The 26,294-nt window shown below is 37.7% G+C and overlaps 1 protein-coding gene across 13 annotated transcripts in view; it reads left to right on the forward strand.

Moving 5' to 3' along the window:
- The window catches only part of GPHN (gephyrin), a 682,735-nt gene that overhangs the window by 631,441 nt on the left and 25,000 nt on the right, over positions 1-26,294 (forward strand). For all 13 annotated transcript variants that reach the window (XM_054448596.2, XM_063651689.1, XM_063651690.1 and 10 more), the window contains one exon: positions 13,150-13,237. In XM_054448596.2, the coding sequence (XP_054304571.1) occupies positions 13,150-13,237 (88 nt within the window). The remainder of the gene's footprint in view (positions 1-13,149; positions 13,238-26,294) is intronic.

Here is a 26,294-nt window from a genome sequence, read left to right on the forward strand (position 1 = left end):
CCTCCCTCCTTCCCTCCTCTAGTAGTTCCCAGTGTCTATTGTTGCCATCATTATGTTCTTGAGTACCCAGTGTTTAGCTCCCACTTACAAGTAAGAACATGCTGTATTTGGTTTTCTGTTCCTGCATTAATTCACTTAGGATAATGGCCTCCAGCTGCATCCATGTTGCTGCAAAGGACATGATTTCATTCTTTTCTATGGCCGTGTACTATTCCATGATGTATATGCACCACATTTTCTTTATCGAGTCCACCATTGAAGAGCATTCTATGTCTCTGCTATTGTGAATAATGCTGCAATGAACGTAAGAGTGCATGTGTCTTTTTGGTAGGATGATTTGTTTTCTTCTGGATATATACCCAGTGACGAGATTGCTGGGTTGAATGGTAGTTCTCAGTTCTTTGAGAAATCTCCAAACTGCTTTCCACAGTGGCTGAACCAATCTACACTCCCACCAACAGTGTGTAAATGTTATCTTTTCTCTGCAGCCTCACCAAGATCTATTATTTACTTTTTAATAGTAGCCATTTGGACTGGTGTGAGATGGTCTCTCATTGTGGTTTTGATTTGTATTTCTCTGTGATTAGGGATATGTTAAATGATCATATCCCTAATCATGTGTTCATATGTTTGTTGGCTGCTTGTATGTCTTCTTTTGAGAAGTGTCTGTTCAGGTTTTTTGCCCATTTTCTAATGGCTCTACCTTAAATATGGGACAGCAGATGTCCTAGTTTTCTTTTCCCTGTGGCTGGTTCAATAACCTATTAGCCTCCTTTAGTCCTCCTAGACAGTGTGAGCTACTGTAGGGAAAGAGTTGAAGACAAAGAAATGTAGATAGGTAAATGAGTACTGAATGCTATATGTGCTAGCCAAGCAGTTGTGGCCAGAACTTAGTAAGATATTGGTCATTTGAGCACATATATTCTTCTCTGTTACTGCTTTTTTTTTTTCTTTTTTCTCAGTTTCCTGATAAATTTGCTTTGAGAAGTTGTCTTGTATGGCTTAAACAGGGTGGAAAAATGATTTGTGAGTATTGGGCCAGGGTTGTTTTCTTTCCCACCAGATAAGCTCCATGAATACTAGGACAAAGTGCATGTTGGTAAACACTATATCCACAGCACTTAGTAGGGATACATTAAACAGCCCTGCCATCTTTTCCTCTACCATTCTCTCTTTCCATGAAACCTAGAAACTTTCAGTTATACAACAGTCCAGAAGAATCTTACAGGGCCCCTTCAAAGTAAGTCCAAAAGTCTTGACCATAGGAGCAGGCCAGAAAGTATGGTACTGACAGTAGAGTTGCATTCCTAAGACATGTCCCCAAAAAATGTACAGTGTAAAGCTTTGTGGCTGGGTGGTTCATTTTATATTTCTGAAGAAAAGCATCTTGGGAGAAATTCCAAATAGATTTAGCAGGTTTTAATTTAAAAAATTGAGGAGCAGCTCTCTCAGGCTTGAAAAGATCTTACAAATTTACTTCTTGAATATAACAAGCGGTAATCATTATCCAAATAGGTAGAATCTACTTGGGGAAATTTTTTTAAATAAATTTCAGCATTAATTGAGTTTATGTAATTCCTCAAACTGATTTTAACTATTGAATAAGGATTCAACTTTATGACAGCTCAGCAATATAGCTTCTGAACTGCCAACTTGGACCTTCTAGCCTTTCAAGGCCTGAAGGAAGGGCTGGGAAATTCCCATCATTAAGAAGAGTTCCCCCTTCTGGAAAATTGTCATTACAGAAGCCTGCCCCACTCAAATCCTGGGCTTACTTGACTCTGTCGTAGATTGTTGTTTTGTATTTGAACTGCCTCCTCTTGCTGCTGCGAATTTGTGAAGCTACCTCTTTATATTAAAGTAAGAAGCAGAAGGACAAGTACTTCTGCTTGTAGAAAATTGGGTTCTTAAAAAACTGGCACATTTAGCAGGAATTATCAAGATAGACTTAACAGCACAGTGATTATTTGGGCAAAGCCCAGTGCCTTACAACTTCCAGTTTGTGAACCAAACACATCCTAATTTTTCATTGCTTACCTAATGTTCTTAAAGTAGGAGTTTTCTAATCATCAACGATAATTTAGATCTGAATTTAATTGGTTCTTGTCATTTTTATAAACTATCGGCTTTCCTTATGGCATGAACCTCCTTTTCTGCTCAAAATGCAAAGTTTTCATTTTTGAGTCAACATAACAGATTTCTTTTCTTTTTTTTTTTCTTTTACTCCTGGCAAGCTGGGATAGATTTATTTTCTGATCGTTTTTCAGCAGAGGTTTCTCATTTTCTATTGGTTAACAAAGAACATTCTTTCTACCTTAACAAACGTGTTTAATGATGACAGGTTCTTTCCGATCTCAGTGATAGACTTTTTATGTAGCTGTTAGAGTTGCCCTCCTTTATCTTTAAGCATTGCTATTGCAGTTGACATTTCTGTTTCTTCTATGAATAACCTCTAGGTATTACTGTGGCTTTAGACATTGTTTTCCTACCCCAAACTCACAAAAAGTAATGTCTTCCAGAAAGCCTGTCCTAATTATCTCAAACTAGTTCTGATCATTCTATCCCATTCACCCTTGTTATCATTTCTTTATATTATATATGAATATATGAATTTTTTTATTTTAATTAATGCATTTGAATTCAACAGATGATATTAATGTCATTGCTTATTTCACTCATTTTTCTAACTTTTTTTTTCTAACTTTTTTTCACCGATGAGTTTTCTGCACTAGCTTATAAACTTAAAGGCAAGAACCATGCTTTCTTCTTTCTTTACATGACTCCATGGTCCCAGAACACCCAGTGAGACTGGAAAAGAATGAAATGATGGCTATATGTGTAGTATGTAGTTTGATTCCATACGTGAAGTAGACACCCAGAAAAGATTTGTAGTTAATGAATTTATCTTTGACCTCTGAAGAAACTGTGATATGATTAATAGATGTCCTCAGCTGTTTTTTGTTACCTTGGTATGATTAACTGCCAACATTCTTTAATCTACACATCCTAGACTTTTTCTCTGTGTCATCTTCACTCATCTTAAAATGATGCAGCTTGCAGTTGGTGTAACAGATGAAACAGGAAACTAATTAGCAGCTGTTGTCCATCTGTGTGTTTATATTAAATATTTTAAAATAGAAATGTATTTGCATTCTGAATACTCTTTCTGAAATTCATAAATCCTAAACTTGGGTAAATGCTATAAAATTCAAAACCAAGACAGAGCCTTTACCATTTATCTTCATGATAAAGCAAAAATAATTTTATGCCAGAATCAGGATTATAGTAATTTGAGGCAGATGTAAATTTTAAAAAGCAAAAAAAGTCTTAACTTTTTTAAGTTGCTTTGGAATTGAGCCCCCAAAGCAATCAGATTGAAATCTGAAAAGATACAGCGTTCAAAAGATGTCATACCCTCTGAATATATTCTTTCTTCACAGAAAGTGATGAGTACATACACTTTTGAGAAAGCTGCATGCGTTCTCTGACAGATTTATTTTGAAACATGCTTCTCCTTTCTCTTTTTCTACCTTTCTATTAAGTGCGTGGTTCTTTGACATGTGATCAACTTAGAACTCTACAGAGAGTGCTATTAATATTGGTAGCCATCTTCCAAGTTGAAGATGAATGTCATGGCTTTAGGAAGAAAAAATACTGTTATTCATTTCACTCAAGTCAAATAGGCAAATGTTTCTTATGTTCAAAAATGAAAGGGAGAAGAGTATTATCTACAAGACGAGTATCAAATTGCATCAGTCAGGTCAGGTTGGTGTTTCCCTCTATGCTTTAGTTTATATGTGAAAAGAAAATAGTCATTGTGTTTATGTAACTTTCAGTATTTCCATAGAATCACAGTATCTTATTCTGATGTTAGCTAGTCCAGACTTTCACCCAATGGAGGTATTAAGGAAAATCTGCAACAACTTAGCCGTTAGGTTTTTGTCTGAATTCTTTTAGTGAGAAAGATCTCTACTGCCTCATGAGGTAGCACATTCTATTGTTCCATGTTGGTTAAAGTAAGTATGTTTTTCCATTACCCAGAGCCAGTCTTTCTTCCTGTGTCTTTCATCTGTTAGCCCTAATTCTGCCCTCCAAGCAATGCCAAATAAGTTGGCTTCCTCTTTTACATGATATTTGAATACACAATTGTTTCACCTTAATCCCTTCTCAAAGTACTGTTTATGATTATATGTTTAGCAGTATCTTTTCTTTCATCCCCAGACAATATTATTAGCCTATGATATCATTATAATTGAGTAATTAAACAGTATTTACTCCCAAAGCTACTGTGGATAGAGTGACTTGAAATCAGGTTTCATTCAGCTCATTTACTGAGTGCCTACAATGTGCAGGAATTTGGTGGGGCAATCAGGAAGCCTGGATGAAATGAGACCCTGTCTTGTGAGAGAGTTGTATACTGCTGCATCACCTTTACAAAGTTTCCTTTTATCACAATTTGTTGCATCTCTTTATCCTTTTAAGTTTTTTTAACATCAAATCCCGTTTTGACATTAATATTACTACTCCTGCTTTTTTGCTTATTTACATTTGCCTGGTGACTTTTTGCCCTGTTATTTTTTCTTTCTTTCTTTCTTTCTTTCTTTTTCCTTCTTTCTTTCTCTTTCCTTTCTCTTTTTTAATTTTTCTTTTCTTTCTTTTTTCTTCTTTTTCTCTTTCTTTCTCTCTTTTTTTCTCTCTTTTTTTCTCTTTCTTTCTTCTTCTTTTTTATTTTTTCTTTTTTTTTTTTGACAGTCTTACTCTGTCACCCAGGCTGGAGTGCAATGGCGCAATCTCGGCTCACTGCAACCTCCACCTCCCAGGTTCAAGTGATCCTCCTGCCTCAGCGTCCTGAGTAACTCAGATTACAGGCACCTGCCACCACACCCAGCTAATTTTTATATTTTTAGTAGAGACAGTGTTTCACCATGTTGGCCAGGCCGGTCTCGAACTCCTGACCTCAAGTGATCCACCTGCCTCAGCCTCCCAAAGTGCTGGGATTATAGGTGTGAGACACCGCGCCCAGCCTAGATTTAGCTATATTTTTTATAAAGGACTGTGTGTGTGTGTTTCACTACTGTTTTCTCTCCTCCAACTTCCCCTACCTTGAAGTCTATGTTCTGAATCATTTTTTCACTTACAGTCATTTTTCCAGAACATTACTTGGTGATTTGTCATCTGAATCTTTGCATTTTAACAAGTATCATTCTTCCATTTTGATTGGTGAATGACTGGATGTAGGATTTGAGGGTTGTATGGCTTGAAGAGATATGTTGATGTTAATTTACTATTTTCTAGTTTTTGGTATTGTAGGTAAGAAGTCCAAAGCTAATATTACTTTTTCCTTTGTTAGTAACCCAATCTTCCTATTAAATATTTGGTAGCTTGTAAGATTTTCTGTTTATTTTTGAAATTCCAAAATTGTACCAGGACATATTTAGGTTTATGTTTTTGTTTTGCTTTTTTTTTTTAAATCAGTCTTGCCTGGAACTTAGTAAACCTTTTCAATTTCCAAGTCCAGCTCTTCTCAAATAAATTAAATTTTCCTCTTTTCCCCCTCTATCTCTTCCTTTATTTCCTTATGGAATTCCTATTGGTAGTATGTCAGTCTCTTGCTCTGTCTTCTTCTTATTTTCTGCATGACTTCTGTCTTTTGTACTTTTGCACAATCCTTGGAGATATTTCTACCACTTGATCTTCCAAGCAACTAATTGAATTTTTGACAAGGACTGTACTTACCTTCATCTACTAAATCTTAAAATTTGAAAATCACATATTTTGTTCCAGAACACAGTTTTAATGTCATAATTGAATCTGTATTAGTGTTTTAATTGCTTATTATTGTTATTAAAATTATCTATTGCCCCAGAAGTTTTATTTCTCTAGGGGATATCCTAAATATTATGCTCATTCTTCCACTATCCAGTTGGTTGTTACTTAGGTTGCTGGTATTTTCCTCTCCCTACTGAAAGTTCGATTTACCCTAAGGGTTCTGGAAGCTGCTAGGGTACTTTGGGCCTGGTGAGAATGGAGTTACAGTGGGAAAGAGGATCATGAGTGGCAAAAGGAAGAGAGGTGTCAATTCCTGGATTAGCAAAGCACAAAATGGCAGGCTGCTAGTCTTCTATTAAAGTACAAAAAATAAACAGTCCAAGCCTCTGTGCTTCCTGGACAGTTTTGTTATAAAGGCTGGGCTTTCCCAGCCTTTAAAGGATAGGGCAGTCTTAGTATTTTTTTCAAGTAGGCTTCAGACTTCTGGGTCAACCTAAAAAAATGTATAGCTTTGCCCTTGACCTGGATCCCAATCAACCACAAATTCTTAGAATCAGTGAATGTTAGAGATGAAAAAGACATACTCCAAATGTCCTCATTTTATAGATAAAGAGAATAATACCCCCTTCCCAAAAAAAATGATACTAGTTTTTCAGGATCGTCTAGGTAGTTAGCAGTAGAGATAAAACAGGATTCTAGACTTTGTGACACTCAGGTCTTCAATTAATGGCTTTATCTTCTGTTGCCTAGTACATACATTCTTAGCATTAAAGCAATTGTCTTGTAGAATGCTTTCATGTAATATTGGTACTCTAAGAGAACAATGGTTAGGTACTTAATAATTTAAATGAAAATGAATGGGAAGTGTTAGTAAATCAAGATTCATGTTAGTATTAGAATTATTTTTGGCTAGGCGCAGTGGCTCATGCCTACAATCCCAGCACTTTGGGAGGCCAGGAGTTCAAGACCAGCCTGGCCAACATGGCAAAACTCTACCGAAAATACAAAAATTTGCCAAGCATGGTGGCACACCCTTGTAATACCAGCTACTTGGGTGGCTGAGGCACGGGAATCACTTAAAGCTGGGAGGTGGAGGTTGCAGTGAGCAGAGGTAGCGCCATGCACTCCAGCCTGGGTGACAGAGCAAGATTCTGTCTTTTTTTTTTTTGAGAAGGAGTCTTGCACTGTCGCCCAGGCTGGAGTGCAGTGGCACGATCTCTGCTCACTGCAAGCTCCACCTCCCAGGTTCATGCCATTCTCCTGCCTCAGCTTCCCAAGTAGCTGGGACTACAGGTGCCCACCACCACCCCTGGCTAATTTTTTGTATTTTTAGTAGAGACATGGTTTCACCATGTTAGCCAGAATGGTCCTGATCTCCTGACCTCGTGATCCACCTGCCTTGGCCTCCCAAAGTGCTGGGATTACAGGCATGAGCCACCGTGCCTGGCCGACTCTGTCTTAAAAAAAAAAAAAAAGAATTATTTTTAGGCCAGGTGCAGTGGCTCATGCCTGTAATACCAGCACTTTTGGAGGCTGAGGCAGGCAGATCTCTTGAGCCCAGGAGTTCAAGACCAGCCTGGGCAACATGGTGAAACCGTGTCTACAAAAAACACAAAAAATATTATCCAGGTGTGGTGGCACACTCTTGTGGTTCCAGCTACTCAGGAGGCTGAGGTGGAAGGATCGCTTGAGCCTGCTATGTGGAGGCTGCAGTGAGCCGTGATCACACCACTGCACTCCAGCCTGGGTGATAGAGTGAGACCCTGTCTCAAAAAAAGAAAAAAAAAGATTTATCTTTAAAGGAATGGCTAAGCACCATCCAAATTAAATTAAAACTGCAGTTGTTAATGAAGAAAGATTTAAGTGATATCATGACATCCCTTTAAGATATGCCACTCTTTGCGAAAAGGGAAACTACTGATATATACCTAGAAAACTTAATCTGCTTAATCCAATAACCCCTGTAGTGGCAGTGGTGAGAATAAGTCAAATTTTAGAAGTACAAATTTTGTTTCTATCAGTATTTGGTATATACAAATAAGATTTATATGTTTAGATAAATGCTGATAAATAGCTTTTATCTGAAGGTGTTTTATGTGTAACAAACTGTCTTTCATAATGCAAATATTACTATATTTAGAAGAAGAGTAGAGAAAACACAGGATGACTTTGAACCTAACACTACCTATGTGAACCTCAGTGTCCTCTTTTGTCCTGCCTTCCTCACAGAGTTGTGAGATTAACACATAGGTGTGAAAATGTATTTTTTAAAAACATTAGTATTGTCATTAATTTTATTTCTTGGATATTAATTGATCTTACATGTGGGAAGTTCTGTCTTAAATATAAGGTCAGATTATAATGTTTTGTAGTTTTAGCCTCCTATCCTTGAGAAAATTAATATACGCTGCTTGCTTTATGTGAGAAAACTGAGAAAATCATGAACTGTTTTCTCTCTATTATATTATTCATGATTATAACCCTTGTTACCGATTTCCTCGTCACTGTTCACAGTAATCTTTGAGTTTTAGAAAGAAAACTCAGTTTTTATATGTTAAAAATAAAGAGTCTGGGGAAAGGAATATGAAGTAAATATTGGAAAATATTAGCATTTGTCAAATCTGAGCGATGGATACATGGGTGTTTGTTATACTGTTATGTTGGAAATGTTTTATAATTTAAAATATAGCATGAATCATAAGAAAGCAAATTTATGATGTGAATAGGCCCTTAAGCTACGGTTAACCAAAATCACAGTTTTCATCTGAACATGGGATTCTGAATCATGTTCATTTCATTCCACAGAGTGATAGTAAAATGTTCACACATGCAGTTTTCTGCTGGTTACCCCAGACAAATCCATACCTCTTGCCATAGCATCCTCGCCCTTTTCTTTTTTTTTTTTTTTTTTTAATTATTAAGAGACTAGGTCTAGGGCCAGGCACGGTGGCTCATGCCTGTAATCCCAGCACTTTGGGAGGCCAAGGTGGGCGGATCACTTGAGGTCAGGAGTTCAAGACTAGCCTGGCAAACATGGTGAAACCCATCTCTACTAAAAATGCAAAACATTAGTCAGCCATGGTGGCAGGCATCTGTAATCCCAGATGCTTGAGAGGCTGAGACAGGAGAATTGCTTCAACCCAGGAGGTGGAGGTTGCAGTGAGCTGAGATCACGCCACTACACTCCAGCCTGGTCAACAAAGCAATACTCCATCTCAAAAAAAAAAAAGAGAGAGAGAGAGACTAGGTCTCACTACATCACCCAGGCTAGAATGCAGTGGCTATTCACAGATGTGATAATAGCTCACTACAGTCTTGAACTCCGGGGCTCAAGCAATCCTCTCACCTCAGCCTCCCAGGTAGCTGAGACTACAGGTGTGCCACTGCACTTGGCCAGCATCCTCTCTCTCTGATGATTCTGGACAAGGGTCCGTTCTCATTAGACTCTTCCTTTTATGGTATATTACATGCCTTTAAAAAAACTACACAATCACTTCTGATTAGGCAGGGAGTGAGTGGAACAAGCATTTAATAAGAAGCCAGAGTTTGTAGTCCTGGCTCTGCCATTTACCGCTCTATCTACACTTTGCCTCTCTGAATATAACTTGCCTTTTCTTAAAATGAGCATAGTAATACCTGTTCAGTCTAGCATACAGATTTGTTGAGAGATTATAGCATGCAACATAAGTGAAGTTATAGATCCCCTGGCTGTTGTCATACATTAGTACTTGTCTCTCTAGTAAGGCAGGATGTCTGATCAAATCTCCAGACACCAGAAGCGTACAACAGAAAGGAGAGTTACAGAGAGTAACAAAGGGGGATAGAGTATGGCAGGACCAAAATAACTGGGCCAGAAGTGATAATGGACAAAATAACATTTACAACTTTGAGATTCAATGATTTTGTGAATATACTACCCACAGAGTATAAAGTATCATTGAGCATATTCTTTGAAACATGATAAATTTCAGTAAGGATTTGGAACAAAATCCCTTTCAGCTGATTTCTGCAAATTAGAAAATTTCATGTGGAGAGTTGATGTCTCTGAGGTTTTACAAAATAGGAAAAAAACATGCTTCCCAGATAATATGAAAATAATGAGTAAGGCTGGCGCGGTGGCTCACACCTGTAATCCCAACACTTTGGGAGGCCAAGGCAAGCAGATCACCTGAGGTCAGGAGTTCAAGGCCAGCCTGGCCAACGTGGTGAAACTCTGTCTCTACTAAAAATACAAAAATTAGCTGGGCATGGTGGCAGGCACCTGTAATCCCAGCTCCTTGGGAGACTGAGGCAGGAGAATCGCTTGAACCCAGGAGGCAGAGGTTGCAGTGAGCCAAGATTGTGCCATTGTACTCCAGTCTGGGTGACAAGAGCAAGACTCCATCTAAAAAAAAAAAAGTACGATAAAGCACTGAAAAGTACTTATTAGTAGTAATCAGCTAGGCCCCAGAACCTTTATCCCCCTACAAAGATGAATACCATGATGGTGTGCATCTCACTGCTGCTTTGTTTACAGTAGCTTTACAATAATTCTATAGAATCAACATATTGTAGTTATATACTACAAGGTTTGTAAAATTAGCTAATATCTTTTTCTACTAACATAAAATTGTATTTGTTGATAGTATTCATTACCCAGTCAGTATTTTGAACCACATTCCATGATGCTGTGTTTGGGATGTTTTTTCCATTTACTCCATAGTAAATGAGGAACCATTGGCTTAGCATAATGATAATATGATCCAGCAAGGCAAGGAGCCCAGAACTCTGGGCATCAGGAACCCATCACATGTATATTGTATAGTATTTCAATACAACAGAATAATTTGCTGTCTTTTTTCCTAAATTGAAATGAAAAGGATTGATGAGAAATCTGTTCAAAATACATAGGTCAAAAATACTTTAAGTACAGCATTATTCAAAATAATTCTGAGATGTTTGCCCAACTAGTTTAACTTTGAAATTTATGTCAGGGATTTTTTTTAAGTCTTTAATGTTTTACACATAGATTCTACCTTCAGTTAATACCTGGGCACTTTTTTGGCTGCCTGTGCAATGACTGACTGAATGACTTTAAAAGGTCTCTATGTTGGTAGGCTGAACCTTATATGAGCCATTTTTCAAACTTTCACTTTTGGCCCTTCTCCTTGGGAGCTTGCTTCCCAGAGCCAGAGCTTGGGGACAGGCCAGTGCTAGAGGAAAAGAAGAATTTTACCCAGACCCTGTAAGAGAACCTCATAGTAAATGAAGCTATTCAGGTTGGAACCAGGCCTACCTTGCCATTTGGACCTTTCATATTTAGCTCTGTGAATGTATTTAAGTCCCAGTCTATGATTTTCTTGTGTGTTACTCATGAGTATTTTCCAGAATAAAAATCCCAAGCATGCTGTAGTTGAACTTTGCCAGTTTGTTAGGTATGTTTGTGTGATTAACTTGTTAACATAGCAGCAATAGTAATGACATATGACTTTCTTGAAAACTTAGTTTGTTCCAGGTACTATTCCAAGTGTTTTATATGTATTAATAGGATGTCATTTAATCCTCATAACAACCCTATTATGGCTACTTTACAGATGAAAAACTAAGGCAAAGAGAAGTTAAGCAACTTGTGCGTGGTTAAACATCTAGCAAGTAGTGGTGCTAGGATTTCCACTCAGGCAGTCTGACTCCAGAGTTCACATTCTTAATCTCTGTGCTATGCCACCTCCTGACTAGTTTATCTCTTATAGAGTCTGTGAAGGTTGTGTCTCTGGTAGGTCTCAAGTTCTCCCTACCTCTGTCACACCTGGATAAACATTGAAATTATATCCTAGTTACAAATCATGCTATCTTGAGTCACTAACTTTCCTTCTTCCTCTCTCATCAAATAGTGCATTAAGGTAAGGGGGCATGAATAAACTTCACTGTCATGAGATATTTGTGAGAACATATGCTGTCTCGTTGAGAGATCGTTTGTTTTCAAGTTAACAAAAACCTGCTGAAGCTAGCACAAGCAAAGAAGACATTTGTGGAAGGATACAAGGTTATCTCATAGAACCCAAGAGCAAGAATACAGCTGGGCCTCAAGGGAGATGAAAGGCAGGTAGCAGAAAATCAGAAGCCAGGGTTACTCCCTTTTTAGTTGTTCTCATTAGATGTCCATAGGGAAGAAAGGGAAAGGAAGAGTCAGGCGGTATAAATAGGTAAGAATTTTTCAGTAAACAAGGGTATGGCTAGATATATACTCCTCAAAAAGTATCTTTTCTGTCCTGCATCAATTGAAGGGAAATGCCAATTACAGGTCACATTGCCCAGTAGATTTGTATGGATTTAAAGTAATAACTAAACAATCCCTTTCAACTACTCCCAATCATCCGGTCCCTTCATAAGTCTTGATTCTTGGCATTTCGTTTATTCTCACCTGATCAGTCTCAAGTTAGGACTTTTCAACTGTTCTGACATCCAAAGATAAGACCCCTGTTTTCACCTCTTCTCCCCAGACCTTCAACCTGTACCATCAAAGAGCCTGTTGCACTTGCCTTTTCAAGTGACAGTCAGGAACCTGCCTAGCTTCCATTCCTAATATTCATCCTGTATTCATATCCTATGTGAGTAGTTCATACCATCTCTGCTTTCCTTGTCCTTTTTCCCCTACCTTTTCTCTCCCCAACATTATGAATACCTACTGGCTTTTCCTATTTCTAGGGATCCTCCCCCCTCCATTTCCTATTAGATAAACACCAAATTCATGAGCTTGAGGGTTCTTCAAAATCATGTCCCATCCTACCTGTCCCAGTCATTCCTACTCAAGTCCTTCACTCTAAGCAGGCCATTTTCCACAGTGACCTAGAAACAGCACAGGCTTAACCATTATTCCAAGCCTTTGCTAGTACAGATCCTCTTGCTTACGAAGCTCTTTCCCATTCCTTTCCTTTCCACCTCTCAGAATCCAGCTCATTTCTCAAGGCCTCACTTAAGACATTCTCTCTAAAGAGTCCTATGTGATCTTTCCAACACTTCAGGTAACCAATTGTCCAGGATTGCCTTGGATTCCTAGGACATCTGACTTTAGTACTAAAACAGGAATATTCCTAGGCAAACCAGGATAGTTAGACATCCTCCAGCATCTCATTGTCTCCTTTCATTATAGTGGCTTGTTAGAACAAAAAGCCCTGTGAAATCGCCAGTAGCCACTACTTCAGCATGTACAAGGTCCTTTCTCCATAATAAGACTTAATGCTCCTGTTAGGCAGAGACCCTTTTGATTCCCACTTCATACAGAATATAGTGCTGTACTCATGTTAATGCCTATTAGTGAATAAGGCGATATAATTTTAAGTTGGCACTATATCTAAAATCTTTTCCTTGTGTGTTAATTTCTTTGTCTTTATTTTTTTCCAGCCCAGATGACTTACTCAATGCCTTGAATGAGGGTATCAGTCGTGCTGATGTCATCATCACATCAGGGGGTGTATCCATGGGGGAAAAGGTATGAAAGATAGGGCTCGTGAAAATGTATCTGCTGTAATGTTCTTGCATATGGTCGATTAACTGTGGTCTGGTAGGCATCTGATATTCATAACCAGGCTCCCACAAAGCTGAAAATCCATGGGGCTTCAGAAATTACTGGTCTATCTAAAAGGGATACAATGTGGATAGGTCAGGGAGCTTACCCTCAGGAGCAACCTGGAGAATCCCACAACTTACAGAATGGTTTTTGCTATTCCCCTGGAAACTTCTGACCTGTTTCTCACTCTATTTTACTACATGAGGACATCCTTTATGCATGATATTTACCACCAGGGTAAAACTCTAAGATCCTTCCTTCTACTCAAATTTAAACATGACTCCCCAGGAGCCAACCAATTCACCCTCCATATATTCCAAATCTACCAAGAATGCTTAGCTCCCCTTCCCCACAAGGAAGAAAGGGAGGATTAGGCATTCCTTTTGCTCCTCCTTACAAAATAATAATAATAATAATAATGAAAATATGGCCAGGCATAATGGCTCAAGCCTGTAATTCCATTACTTTGGGAGGCTGAGGTGGGTAGGTTGCTTGAGCCCAGGAGTTCAAGACCACCTGGGCAACATGGTGAAACCCCATCTCTACAAAAAAAATCCAAAAATTAGCTGGGCGTGGTGGCACGTGCCTGCAGTTCCAGCTACTTGGGTGCTGAAGTGGGAGGATCGCTTGAGCCCGGGTGGTCAAGGCTGCAGTGAGCTGAGATCGCACCACTGCACTCCAACCTGGGCAACACAGCAAGACCCTGTCTAAAAAAAAAAAAATATATATATATATATATACACACACACACACAAATATTTTATGGGACTAAGTGTATTTGTAGATGGTATATACTTGTTCCTATAAAGACCACAATTTGAATATTTCAGTAACACTAAGTTTACATTTCTTAATGAAATGTGTTAGTTTACGATGACTATTGGGTCCACCGAATAATGTTATAAAAGTAAAATATGCTTTACTAAATAACCAACCTTAATTTTTGGCTCAAAGATATTTCAGCGTAAAATGTTTTGCCAGCTGATAATCCTTTTCCATGTTTTCTCTCACATTAATGACTAAACTGAAAAATTACAAAAATACTGTCATAGCAATTTTTACTAAAATTCATATTTTCTAAGAGTTTGATTTATTTTAAACTAGATCTTATATATATGATTGTTCTTGATCTCTGTCCTCTTGTAGCTATAAAACTGCCTAAATTTATAACCTGACTCTTTGGACAGTGAACTCTGTTGGCTCGGAGAACAAATGTCAGAACTTAGCAACCTGAACAGCAGAATACCTGCCCTCCATTCACAAACTTTAGTGTTAGAGCCTTTCAGAATAGCACTGCAGGTGCTAAAAAGTTTGGAAGAAAAAAATCTCACATTACATCCAGGAGTGAAAGTGTTGTAGTGTGTGTAGGTGTTCTTATAGCAGACAAATTGCTGGATTAGTGTTCCCTCAAAGTCTCCCAGAGTCTTTAGCCCCAGGTAGAGCAAATTGCCGCAGAGCTCTCCTGAGATCACAAAGGCTAGGGGCTGAGATCTGCACTGTAGTACAGCTGAAAGAGATAATTTGCAACGTGTCTGTTTTCATTACCATCAAACTGCCTGTGGTACTCTCAATATTACAAGAGCAAACCATGAAGTCAGGTCTATTTAAATGGTAAATTTGTTATTTCCAGGGTTTGTGTCTTGTATAATTTCTCTTAGTTTCTGATTAACCTAATTGTGGGATAATAGCTATTTGGCAGAACTAACGTTTATCTTTTCTAGTACTTCTGGAGAGGTAACAAACTCATAGCATATATAGGCTTGGCAATTGTGGCTCAATTGTTATAAGGACAGAACACTTCTCAACCTAACCTTCTTTATTAGTGCTAACAAAGATGTCAGTTATGCCAGGAATTTTCTCACCAGTAAACAAAGCCAATATAGTTAAGCATATTGGTTTTATTTATTTTACTCTCTGTATAATGAGATACTTACACTAAACCTTTAATTTACTAGGAAATAAATTTTAGGAACTGGGCATCCCACGGTATTCCTTAGGAGCTGCTAATTGTCCCTTCCTACCTCCTTGAGTGGGAATGAGATGATAGAGGAACCAGGAAGAAAGAGATAAAACAAACATGCAGCAAATTCCTGCCAGCAAACAAGTTTTAATTCCAAAAAGAATTTAGGGTACCGCCATAGCAGAAAGAAAATAATAAAAGAACATTTGCTTCAGCCCAGGAGCTAAGCCTGAAAACCAGTTACTAAAAAGACAGGGAAACCAAGGAAAAATTCAGAAGCATTATGTAGCAGGCATGAATATTAAGGGCAGAACCTCAGGTATTCAAGAAATGTATTTAATTCCATTTAAATTGTACTCTAAGTGCCTGTGCTACAGGACTGGTGGGAAATTTTATTAAGCCACAACTGGAGCTTACTATCTCCAAGAATTATGCCAAGGAAACTGAAGGTACTTAAGCAGCACCAAAGCATCAGGGAGACACACCTAGTCACTGGTCTGCACTGGATACATCTAAAATATTCTTATAGTACCATTAGATCTCAAGTCTTTGCTCCTTTGGGCCATGCTTGGAGCACTAAGATCAAGTAGAGGCTGGAAACCTCAGAGCAGCTAGCCTCTTTGGGTGTATTTCACAGCCAAACCTTCTAAAGTCTGACCACTTCTCCAACATACTGCCTGCTAAACAGCAAGGAGGGGGGGCCCTGCTGCTTGTTGGACTCATAGACCAGTACCTTCTTCCCGCCAAGGAGAAATGATTCTTCCACAGTTACTTCCCTAAAGATCTCTCCCCTCCTTCACCTCACCCTGCCCTACATACCCTTTTCAAAGAGTTTCATTTTTACAAAACACTGAAAGTTTGTTAAATAGTTAAGCAGTATCTGCCTTTTGCCATGAAAACTAAAGAATCATATGCATTACTATAAGTTTTCCTCGACCTACAAAATTATTAAATAACTCAAAGACAATGAAAGGTGGCAATAATCCAGAAGGATGCACTAAACTGGACACCAGTGACCTTTTTTGCTCATTTCTAAGTCTCTTAAGTTTTGCTAATAGTGTCTCCACCACCCCTTATGATCAAAGTAATCACATAGATGATAACTGATCACAAAAAAGGCTGGTTTCATGAGGTTTACCCGATTACTTAGCAATAAGAGTGTTAATTAACCATGTAAGCTCCTTGATTTGTTTTGTAAGTCTAGAGCCATGTAGCCCTAGAATATTTAAAAGTAATTGGCTGGGCACATTGGCTCACGCCTATAATCCCAGCACTTTGGGAGCCCAAGGTGGGCAGATTGCTTGAAGCCAGGAGTTCAAGACCAGCCTGGCCAACATGGCAAAACCCCACCTCTACTAAAAATAAGAAATTAGCTGGGCATAGTGACACATGCCTATAATCCCAGCTTCTTGGGAGGCTGAGGCACAAGAGCTGCTTGAACCTGGGAGGTGGAGGTTGCAGTGAGCCAACCTCCTGAGTGCAGTGAGCCACTGCACTCCTGCATGGGTGACAGAGGAAGACTCTGTCTCAAAAAAACAAAACAAAACAAAACAAAAAATCAATATTCCAAACATACACATAAAAAAATTTTCTTTAATATTTCACTTAGTCCTACATCATTCTTGTTCTGCTAAATGTTGTGTTAGCAGTCTGCTTTCCTGAAGCCATCAGCTTTGATACTATATAAAAGTTAGCTAAGCTATATCACCTCAGAAGCCTGTACTCAAGAGGTTATTGTTTGATATCTCAATATCAATGTTAAAGTGCCTATTACTCTCCTTTTCCCTAATGCTCTAAATCTGTCTCTGTTTCGGACATAAACTATTGACTATAGCTTGTAGCAGAGCCTTCAGGCAAGCATCAGAGTAAAACAGAAATTCTCTGTGGATGACAAATACTTGAGAGCTGTGCTTAATTTACTTCCATAACCAATAATATCAGAATAGAAGATAAGTGACATTCTCTTTTGAGGTACATATGTAAGTATTTCACAGTAGGGTTTTTGTTTTGTTTTGTTTTGAGGTTTTTGTTTTTTTTTGTTTTTTGAGACAAAGTCTCACTCTGTCACCCAGGATAGAGTGCAGTAGTGCCATCATAGTTGACTGCAGTCTTGAATTCCTGGGCTCAAGCAATCCTCTTGCATCAGCCTCCCAAAGTGCTGGGATTATAGGCGTGAACCACCATGCCAGCCTAGAAGTTTTAATCAGTGTTTCCTCTGAGGGTAAAACAGCAAAGGCATTGTCAAATTTCCAGAAACTTTCCCTAAAGCAAACAATTTCTGAAATATTTATATTAATAACAGTTTACCTATAAGAATCTAACCTAGGGCAGACTGAGTATCTCTTCTCAGATATGGCAGCTCCTCTCATGAAACTTTAAACAAATCTAATTATTCCCAGCATTTCTTTTTATAAGATGAAAACAAATCTGGGATTTTCTAGAGGCCCTCTAGGAAATTTTAAAGATGAGTTTTGGTAAGAAAAGAACATTTTTTCCTAAATTTTGTTCTGATCTTTAAAAGGCAAAAATCAAAAGAGTTATTAAAAAAGAATGGGGCACTTGATGAAGACCTGAGAAACTGTACTTGGTTACCTAATTTTTCAAAACAACAATAAAATATTTGAAAATGAACACAAAAGGTAACATAATTGTAAATAACCTTGGCTCAATTCATAAATGAGGAACCTTTGTTCTTCACTTTTTTATTTCTTTAAATAAAGATAAACAGCACAAAAAGGCAAATTACACAAAAAGAATAACCTTTCTTATCGTAGGACAGGCGTTAATCAGTACCAAAGAAAGAAGCACATCAAAACTCAGCAAACTCACTAAAATTTTAATATGTTTCTCAGCTTCACTTCAAACACAGTTACTAGAAACGAGGGCAAATACAATCTCATGAAAGTTTGTCCTTTATTATGCTCTTTTATATTCTGGAACAAACTGACACTTTAGAGCAAAGAGTAGTCTTCATAACCGTAAGGGTCCTTGAGACCTTTTAAGAGGACCTGCAAGGTCACTACTATTTTCATAATAATGTTAAGACTTTATTTGCTTTTTTTTTTTTCTTTTTGAGACAGACGCTCGCTCTGTCACCCAGGCTGGAGTGCAGTGGTGCCATCTCGGCTCACTGCAAGCTCCGCCTCCCGGGTTCATGCCATTCTCCCACGTCAGCCTCCCGAGTAGCTGGGACTACAGGTGCCTGCCACCATGCCCAGCTAATTTTTTGTTTTTGTATTTTTAGTAGAGACAGGGTTTCACCATGTTAGCCAGGATGGTCTCGATCTCCTGACCTCGTGATCCACCCGCCTCGGCCTCCCAAAGTGCTGGGATTACAGGCGTGAGCCACCGCGCCTGGCCAGTTTGCCTTTTTTATTCCACTTCTCTCATTCTCTTTCCTTTTCTCATGAGTGTATGCTTGAGTTCTTCCAGCAGCTAAATGATGTGTCATATCTCATCAGACTGAATGAACCAGATATGAGAATCTGACTTCTGGTAACCCAGAGGTTCAAGAGATTTTCAAAATTATAAAACAACGCATTGAAAATAAATTACTGGGCTGGGCGTGTGGCTCACACCTGTAATCCCAGCACTCTGGGAGGCTGAGGCGGGTGGATCACCTGAGGTCAGGAGTTCAAGATCAGCCTGGCCAACATGATGAAACCCCGTCTCTACTAAAAATACAAAAATTAGCTGGGCGTGGTGGCGGGCGCCTGTAATCCCAGCTACCTGGGAGGCTGAGGCAGGAGAACCACTTGAATCCAGGAGGCAGAGGTTGGGTGACCCCAGATCATGCCATTGCACTCTAGCCTAGGCAACAAGAGTGAGACTCTCTCTCAAAAAGGAAGAAAAGAAGTTACTTATGTTAACATGAAATGGCTTTATTGTTTTTATTTTCAAATGAACCAAATGTTTTTTTAATTTCTTAGTTTTAATTTCTAATATAGTAAATATCCATAGCTATAGCTCACATAAACACTCTTAGGGATCCTTAATGAATTTTAATTTAAGAATATGTAAAGGGGTCTTGAGACCAAAAATTCTGAGAACCGGGCCTTAAGAAAAAAATATTATTTTTCCTTGAAAAACAAAAGAACACATATAGTTATACTTCTCTATCATTATTGCTCCTTATATAATTGCAACTACCAATATTAATTATGATGTTTAAGAAAATATCTAATATCTGTGTCATAGAGAAAACTAGGGAGCTTGGATAATTGAGAAATAATATGTAACCATTTTAGCAGACTAGCAAAGCTCATAAACGCAAAGAACACAACTTTCTACTGTGGGACACATCCCTTTTACACCTTGGTGTAGCAAAGACGAATCAACACATTCATTAACATGACCCAAAAATACAGCCTCTCCAGCAAGGTATATTCACCTTAAGAAGTACATAGTTATTAACTATATCGTTTTAATTTCTATATAATTAATAACTACATTCTTTTTAAAAAGCTAATATGCTTAATAATAAATGCTCTAATACTCTATCTTAGAAATTAGGTATCTTATGATGATTTATTAATTAATTCAGTTTAATATCAACTCAAGATTTTAAGTAAATAAAAATCTTAAATTATTTTGAAACTGACATACTATAAAACATAATAACTATTAACATTGTAAGGTTTTCAGAATAATTATTTGATTTTGTTGATCACAGTTTTATACTTTTTCATAATCTTAAATATTATATAGGAAAAATGTGAGATTATTTGATAAATAAGCCTATAGAAGTTTAGGAAAAACCCAAGTGAAATAAAATGTATACTTGTGTTATACTTAAGATTGATGTAAATAAGAGAAAGAACATGGCTGGGGTTTTTTTATTATTGTTATTTAAGTTTGGAGTTTGTTTTTTTTCTTTGTTTATACATATGTTTTGAGGCAGGGTCTCAATATTTTGCTCAAGTTGGTCTCTAACTTCTGGGCTTAAGCGATAATCCTCCTGCCTCAGCCTCCCAAGTAGCTAGCATTATAGGTATACGTCATCATACCTGGCTTTTGGGTTTTCTTAATAACTGGAATTATTAAGTTAGTCTCATTTGCTACAGATTTATCCCAATTATATGAACTTACATTCTCAAAATTATAAGTAGAATATTTTCAGTGTAGCATATTTAAAATATTGTAAGTTAAAATTATTTATTATGTAGGAATTTTAGAAATATTTTATATAAGAACTTACTATCTCTCTAAGCCAGTTAGAACAGGGCATCTTTAAGAGATGATATAATTTATGAATACCTTACAGAAATAGGAAGGAAAACACTTCACACTCACAAAATTAGGTAAATGTTTTTCTGTATTACAGACACGTGAACACACAGACAGATAAACACAATAGCTTCAGTTCTACTTACAACTTGAGCTGTAAGTCAAGAGTGAACACAGAACCATAAATATTCATCAGTCCACTCATAAAGAGCTATTTTCTTTCCTAGAGGTCACAAAAATCTTAATTGATTTGGCCTCAGAATGGACAATAAGAGAAATAAACAAGAAAGACTAATAAGCCAGATTCTCTGTCTTCTCTTAACCAAACAAAATAGATTTGTATCATCCTTTTACAGAGATCACCAAATGATTAGACCATAAAACCAAATCCCTAATCATTCCTGCCACAAGGGGCAATACCTTATTGGCCGTGTGCAGAAACAAAAACAGAACCAAAATGAATACGGAGGCCAAAATAGAGAAACCAAAAGTTACCAAAGTTACAGTTTATTGCTGCTTGGAATTCACTCCAGGAACCAAGGAAAGATGTACCCTTTGTTTGTTTGTTTTTGTTTTTGTTTTTTTGAGACAGTGTCTTGCTCTGTCTCCCAGGCTGGAGCACAGTGGCATGATCTTGGTTCACTGCAACCTCCACCTCCCGGGTTCAAGCAATTCTTATGCCTCAGCCTCCCGAGTAGCTGGGATCACAGGCGCATGCCATCACGCCGGGCTAATTTTTGTCTTTTTAGTAGAGATGCTGTTTCATCATGTTGGCCAAGCTGGTCTGGAACTCCTGGCCTCCAGTGATCCGCCTGCCTCAGCCTTCCAGAGTGCTGGGATTTCAGACTTAAGCCACCACGCCTGGCCTGTACCCAGGTTTAAGCCACTCATAAAGTGTACTTCTCTGCCAATGAAGTTTAACTGGCTCTGTCCAATGAATCAATGGAGCATCTCAGTGGAGCCTCTGGAATTGTTAAAGTTTAACTTTTTATAGATAAAATCATTAATCTTGATTTTGTCTCCTTTCTTGGCTTACTCACTGTACCTCGTTTTTGTAAATAAATTTAGTTGTTTCATAAGTGTTCGTAGTATGTATAACTTTTATATTCTACCTAGAAGTGATATTACCACTTCATATATAGCATAAGAATCTTACAATGATATACTTCTGTTTTTCCTCTCTCAACATCTGTGCTACACTTGCCATAAATGTCATATTTACATATATTATTGAACCTTCACTATATCATTATGATTTTTCTTTAAACGATCAATTACTTTTAGCAAATGTTATATGATATTTAAAAATCTTACATATTTGCCTATGTAAAAAAATTATGAATCTCATAAATATATAAAATGAACATGTTTCCAAGATTTTATTTAACTCAACAACGAGCAAATAAGTAAGACGTTATGACCTATTCAAAGGAGAATTCAAAGAACATACCCATTTCAGCATTCTTGATTACCCAGGTAATCAGGTAATCAAGAATGCTGAAATAATTTGCTAATAGATGCAAAACTAATCTGTACCTACCACAGAATAATCAATTACATCTCCACTGGGCAGAATTCATTTGCGTTTCTTTGGATTAAAATTATGTTCACTGGCCAGGCGCGGTGGCTCACACCTGTAATCCCAGCACTTTGGTAGGCCAAAGCAGGCGGATCACGAGGTCAGGAGATTGAGACCATCCTGGCCGACATGGGGAAACCCCATCTCTACTAAAAATACAAAAATTAGCTGGGTGTGGTGGTGCATGCCTGTCATGCCAACTACTCAGGAGACTGAGGCAGCAGAATCTCTTAAACCAGGGAGTCAGAGGTTGCACTGAGCCAAGATTGTGCCGCTGCACTCCAGCCTGGTGACAGAGCGAGACTCCGTGTCAAAAAAAAAAAAAAAAGTTCACTGTCTTAGCTTAGGCTGCTATTTAAAAAATACCAAAGTCCAGGTGCAGTGGCTCACGCCTGTAATCCTAGCACTTTAAGAGGCCAAGGCGGGCAGATCCTTAAGCTCAGGAGTTCTAAACCAGCCCAGGCAACATGGCAAAACCCCCTCTCTACAAAAACTATAAAAATTAGCTAGGCGTAGTAGTGCTTGCCTGTAGTCCCAACTAGTCAGGAAGCTGAGGTGGGAGGTCAAGGCTGCAGTGAGCTGTGTTCACACCACTGCACTCCAGCCTAGGCAATAAAATGAGACCCTGTCTCAAAATAACAAAAAATACCATAAAATGGGTGGCTTAACATTTATTTCTCATAATTCTGAAGGTTGGGAAATCCAAGATCAAGGTGACAGCATGGATGGGTTCTGGTGAGGGCCCTCTTCCAGGCTGCAGATAGCTGACTTCTCCTTTTACCCTCGCATGGCGGAAAGAGAGCTAGCTAACTCTCTGGCCTCTTCTTATAATGGCACTAATTCTACTCATGAGAACTCCACCCTCATCACCTAATTACTTCCCAAAGCCCCCACCATGACATTGGGATTGGAGTTTCAACATATGAATTTGGGGGTGGGGAGGGACATATTCAGTCCATTGCATTTACTGTCAGTTTTATTCAGTTTCATTGCTGTAAAATAGCTGAAAAATACAAATAACCAGAAAGTGGGTGTTGCACTGGACACCCAGTATTCTTTTCTGCCCATTTCAAAGTCTTGCACAATTTTTCTGACCACTGGTGTTTCTCCTTACCTGAGTTGAAGAAGAGACTTATTCCTTCATCCATTCATTTTTCTTCTTCTCGTATGACTCTGGGGTTCAGAATATCAGACAAAGATCCTTGCTGCTTCAATAGGTAAACAAAAATATAAGAACAATGATGATTCTCAGCCTTTATCACTATGTCTGGTACAAGTTTTCTGTCTGTCAGAGGAGCACAAAGCACTTCTTCATGTTCAAAAAGAATGAAAAGGGCTATTTTTAAAAACAATTTTTTGCAAGAAAAATAAAACACTTTCATTCATTTAGCAAATATATAAGCATCTGCTTTCCAAACTCTGCATCATAAACTTCAAGGCCCTGCAACTCTGGCTTCTGCCTATCTCTTCAAACTCAGCTTATACCTCTCTCCTGCTCATTCACTACCATCCATTGCCTTTTCAGTTCTATGCACGCTTTGCCACTTTGGAAGCTTTCATTTGTATGTCCCTTTCTCTGGAATTCTCTTCCCTCCACACTTCACATGCTTGAATCCTTCTTATCCTTCAAGGCTTAGTTAATATATCACTACCTCTTGTAGAATGACCTTTCCTGTTCCCCACACCCTCATCATTTTCTATCCCAGCACCTGCTTATTCCTTCATCGCATGTACCACAAATTATAATTATTTTATTTGTTGGTTTTCTTGTTTTTGGCTATTTCTCTCCAGTAAAATATAACAGGATATCTTTGTGTCAGGGACTATGTCTTTCTTCTTTACCATTAAATGCCTAGCACATATGGAATTCCTAATACATAATAGGCACTCAGAAATGTTTGGTGCACTAACGAATGAGTGAAAGGTGTATGCTATTCATTAAGGATTCATTATATAGATATAGATATAGATATAGATATACATATAGATATATATAAAAGACAAGGTTCCTGTTCTCAAGAACTTTATCGTTTAACAAAGGATACATATCAGCTATCAAAGCAGTTGCTCTATAACCTAAGTGCATAATGTTAGAAGCATTTAGTGCTATAGGAGCATAGGAGAAAGATCTGAAGATTTCTGCTTCTGCTATGATAGAATAGCATATTTGGACCAATTCTCCCACCAAGAACATCTATAAAAACTATGTAAAATTTTTTAAAGAAAAGCAAAAGCAGATGTCTGAAGAGAATAACCAAGACAGCCAGGATTCCGGTCACTAAGATCCCAGAGAAAAAGTGAACCACAGAGAAGTAAAACTGGAATTCTTCACCATATTTTTCCTCAAAGCATTTACTAATTCCTAAGCCAGGAGTGAGGTGGGGTGAGAGCTATAATACTACAGGAGGCAAAGAAGCCAAGCATAAAAAAGAGTAGCTAAGAAGCTAATGAAATAAGCAGAATTTTCATCAGTCTTATGAGTTCAGGACCTGTTATAGAGGAGGGGCCCTGGTAAATATCTCAGGCTTTCAGCTTGAAGAGCTATGCTTTAGGAATAAAGACAATCTGGAGATAAACTAGCCTTCACAGGGACTGAAATCCAGCATCAAACTATCTCAATCCCTGAATAGATCAAGATAATCTGAGTTTTCCTTAACTGCCAGAAGACCTCAAATTCTTTTTGGAGGAATATATCATTGTCCAAAGCCTTTTCAACTTTTTCATACCTGATATTTGGGCTTCAATTTGAAAAGTTGCCAGACATGCTAGAGATAGAGCAAAATGACTAAAAATTAAGATAGGAAACAATTGACAAAGTAGACCTAAAAATGATGCTGATATTTATATTGTCTCACATGGACTTTAAATAACCACTATATGTTTAAGAAAAAGGGATGACAAAGTGGGAAATTTCACTAGAAAACTGGTATCTATTCATAAGAATCAAATTGAAATTTTGGAAAAGGGATAGAAAATATAGAAATGAGCATAAAAGACAAATGGGATATGGTGAAAGGTCAAACATATATGTAGATGAAGTCTAAGAAGGAGGGGGGAGACAGAGTGAGCAAAACAATATTTTAAATATTGGCAGATAGTTTTCCAAAATCAATAAAAGACATCAAGCCAGAAATTCTAGGAGCTCTACTAATCTCGAGCCGGATAAATAAAAGAAACCATACCCAGGTAATCAGCAAAACTACTGAAAACCAAAGACAGAAAATTTTACCAAAAGGACACATTGCCTTCAAAGGAGCAACAATAAAACTAACAAATGATTTAAATGGAAATGATGGAACCCAGAAAACAATGGACTGGGATTTGTAAAATGCAGGAAAAAAATACTGCCAATAGGGAACTCTATAGTCATCAAAAATTTACTTCAAAAAAGAAGGTGGAATAAAGACAATTTCAGCCAAACAGAAACTGTGTGGACCTAGACTAAATAGAGTTTTTAAGGTAGAAGGATTATGGAAGCATGGAAATGCAGAAAGGACTAAAGAGGGTTAACATGTCAGCAAATGTAAATGAGTGTTGATCATGTAAAATAATAATGTCTTGTGAGGCTTAAAATATAAATAAATACTATATAGTGAATATATAAATACCAAGTATATATTGTCAACATAGTATATGTAGAAAATATATACAATAAATAAAATACATATACTTAAAATATAAACATACACATGCACATATGTATATGCTTAAAATGCATGTAAAATATATACACGCAATAGCATAAAAGGTAGAAAGGCATAAATTGAGTTGATATGTTTTAAGGTTCTTGTATTTTCTGGGAAGTGATTTTTAAAAACCCAGTTATGAGTAGACTGTAATAAGTCAAGGATGCATATTGTAAATCTCTAAAATAATTACTAAAATAATAATATAAGAATATGTAACTAACAAGCTAATAGAGGGGAAAGAATATTAAATAAAAAATATTTCATGAATCCTAAGGGAGGTATAGAAGAAGAAAAAAGGATACCAAAGCAGAAGTGACAAATGGTACAGTGATAGTTTTAAACCCAAATATAGCAGTAATCATACTACTTGTAGGCCAGGTGTGGTGGCTCGTGCCTGTAATCCCAGCACTTTAGGAGGCTGAGGTGGACTGATCATGTGAGGCCAGGAGTTCGAGACCAGCCTAACCAACGTGGTGAAACCTCGTCTCTATACAAAAATTAGCCGGGTGTGGTGGCATATGCCTG

This window comes from Pongo pygmaeus, chromosome 15, assembly GCF_028885625.2.
Source record: "Pongo pygmaeus isolate AG05252 chromosome 15, NHGRI_mPonPyg2-v2.0_pri, whole genome shotgun sequence".
In the NCBI taxonomy this organism is placed as follows: domain Eukaryota; kingdom Metazoa; phylum Chordata; class Mammalia; order Primates; family Hominidae; genus Pongo; species Pongo pygmaeus.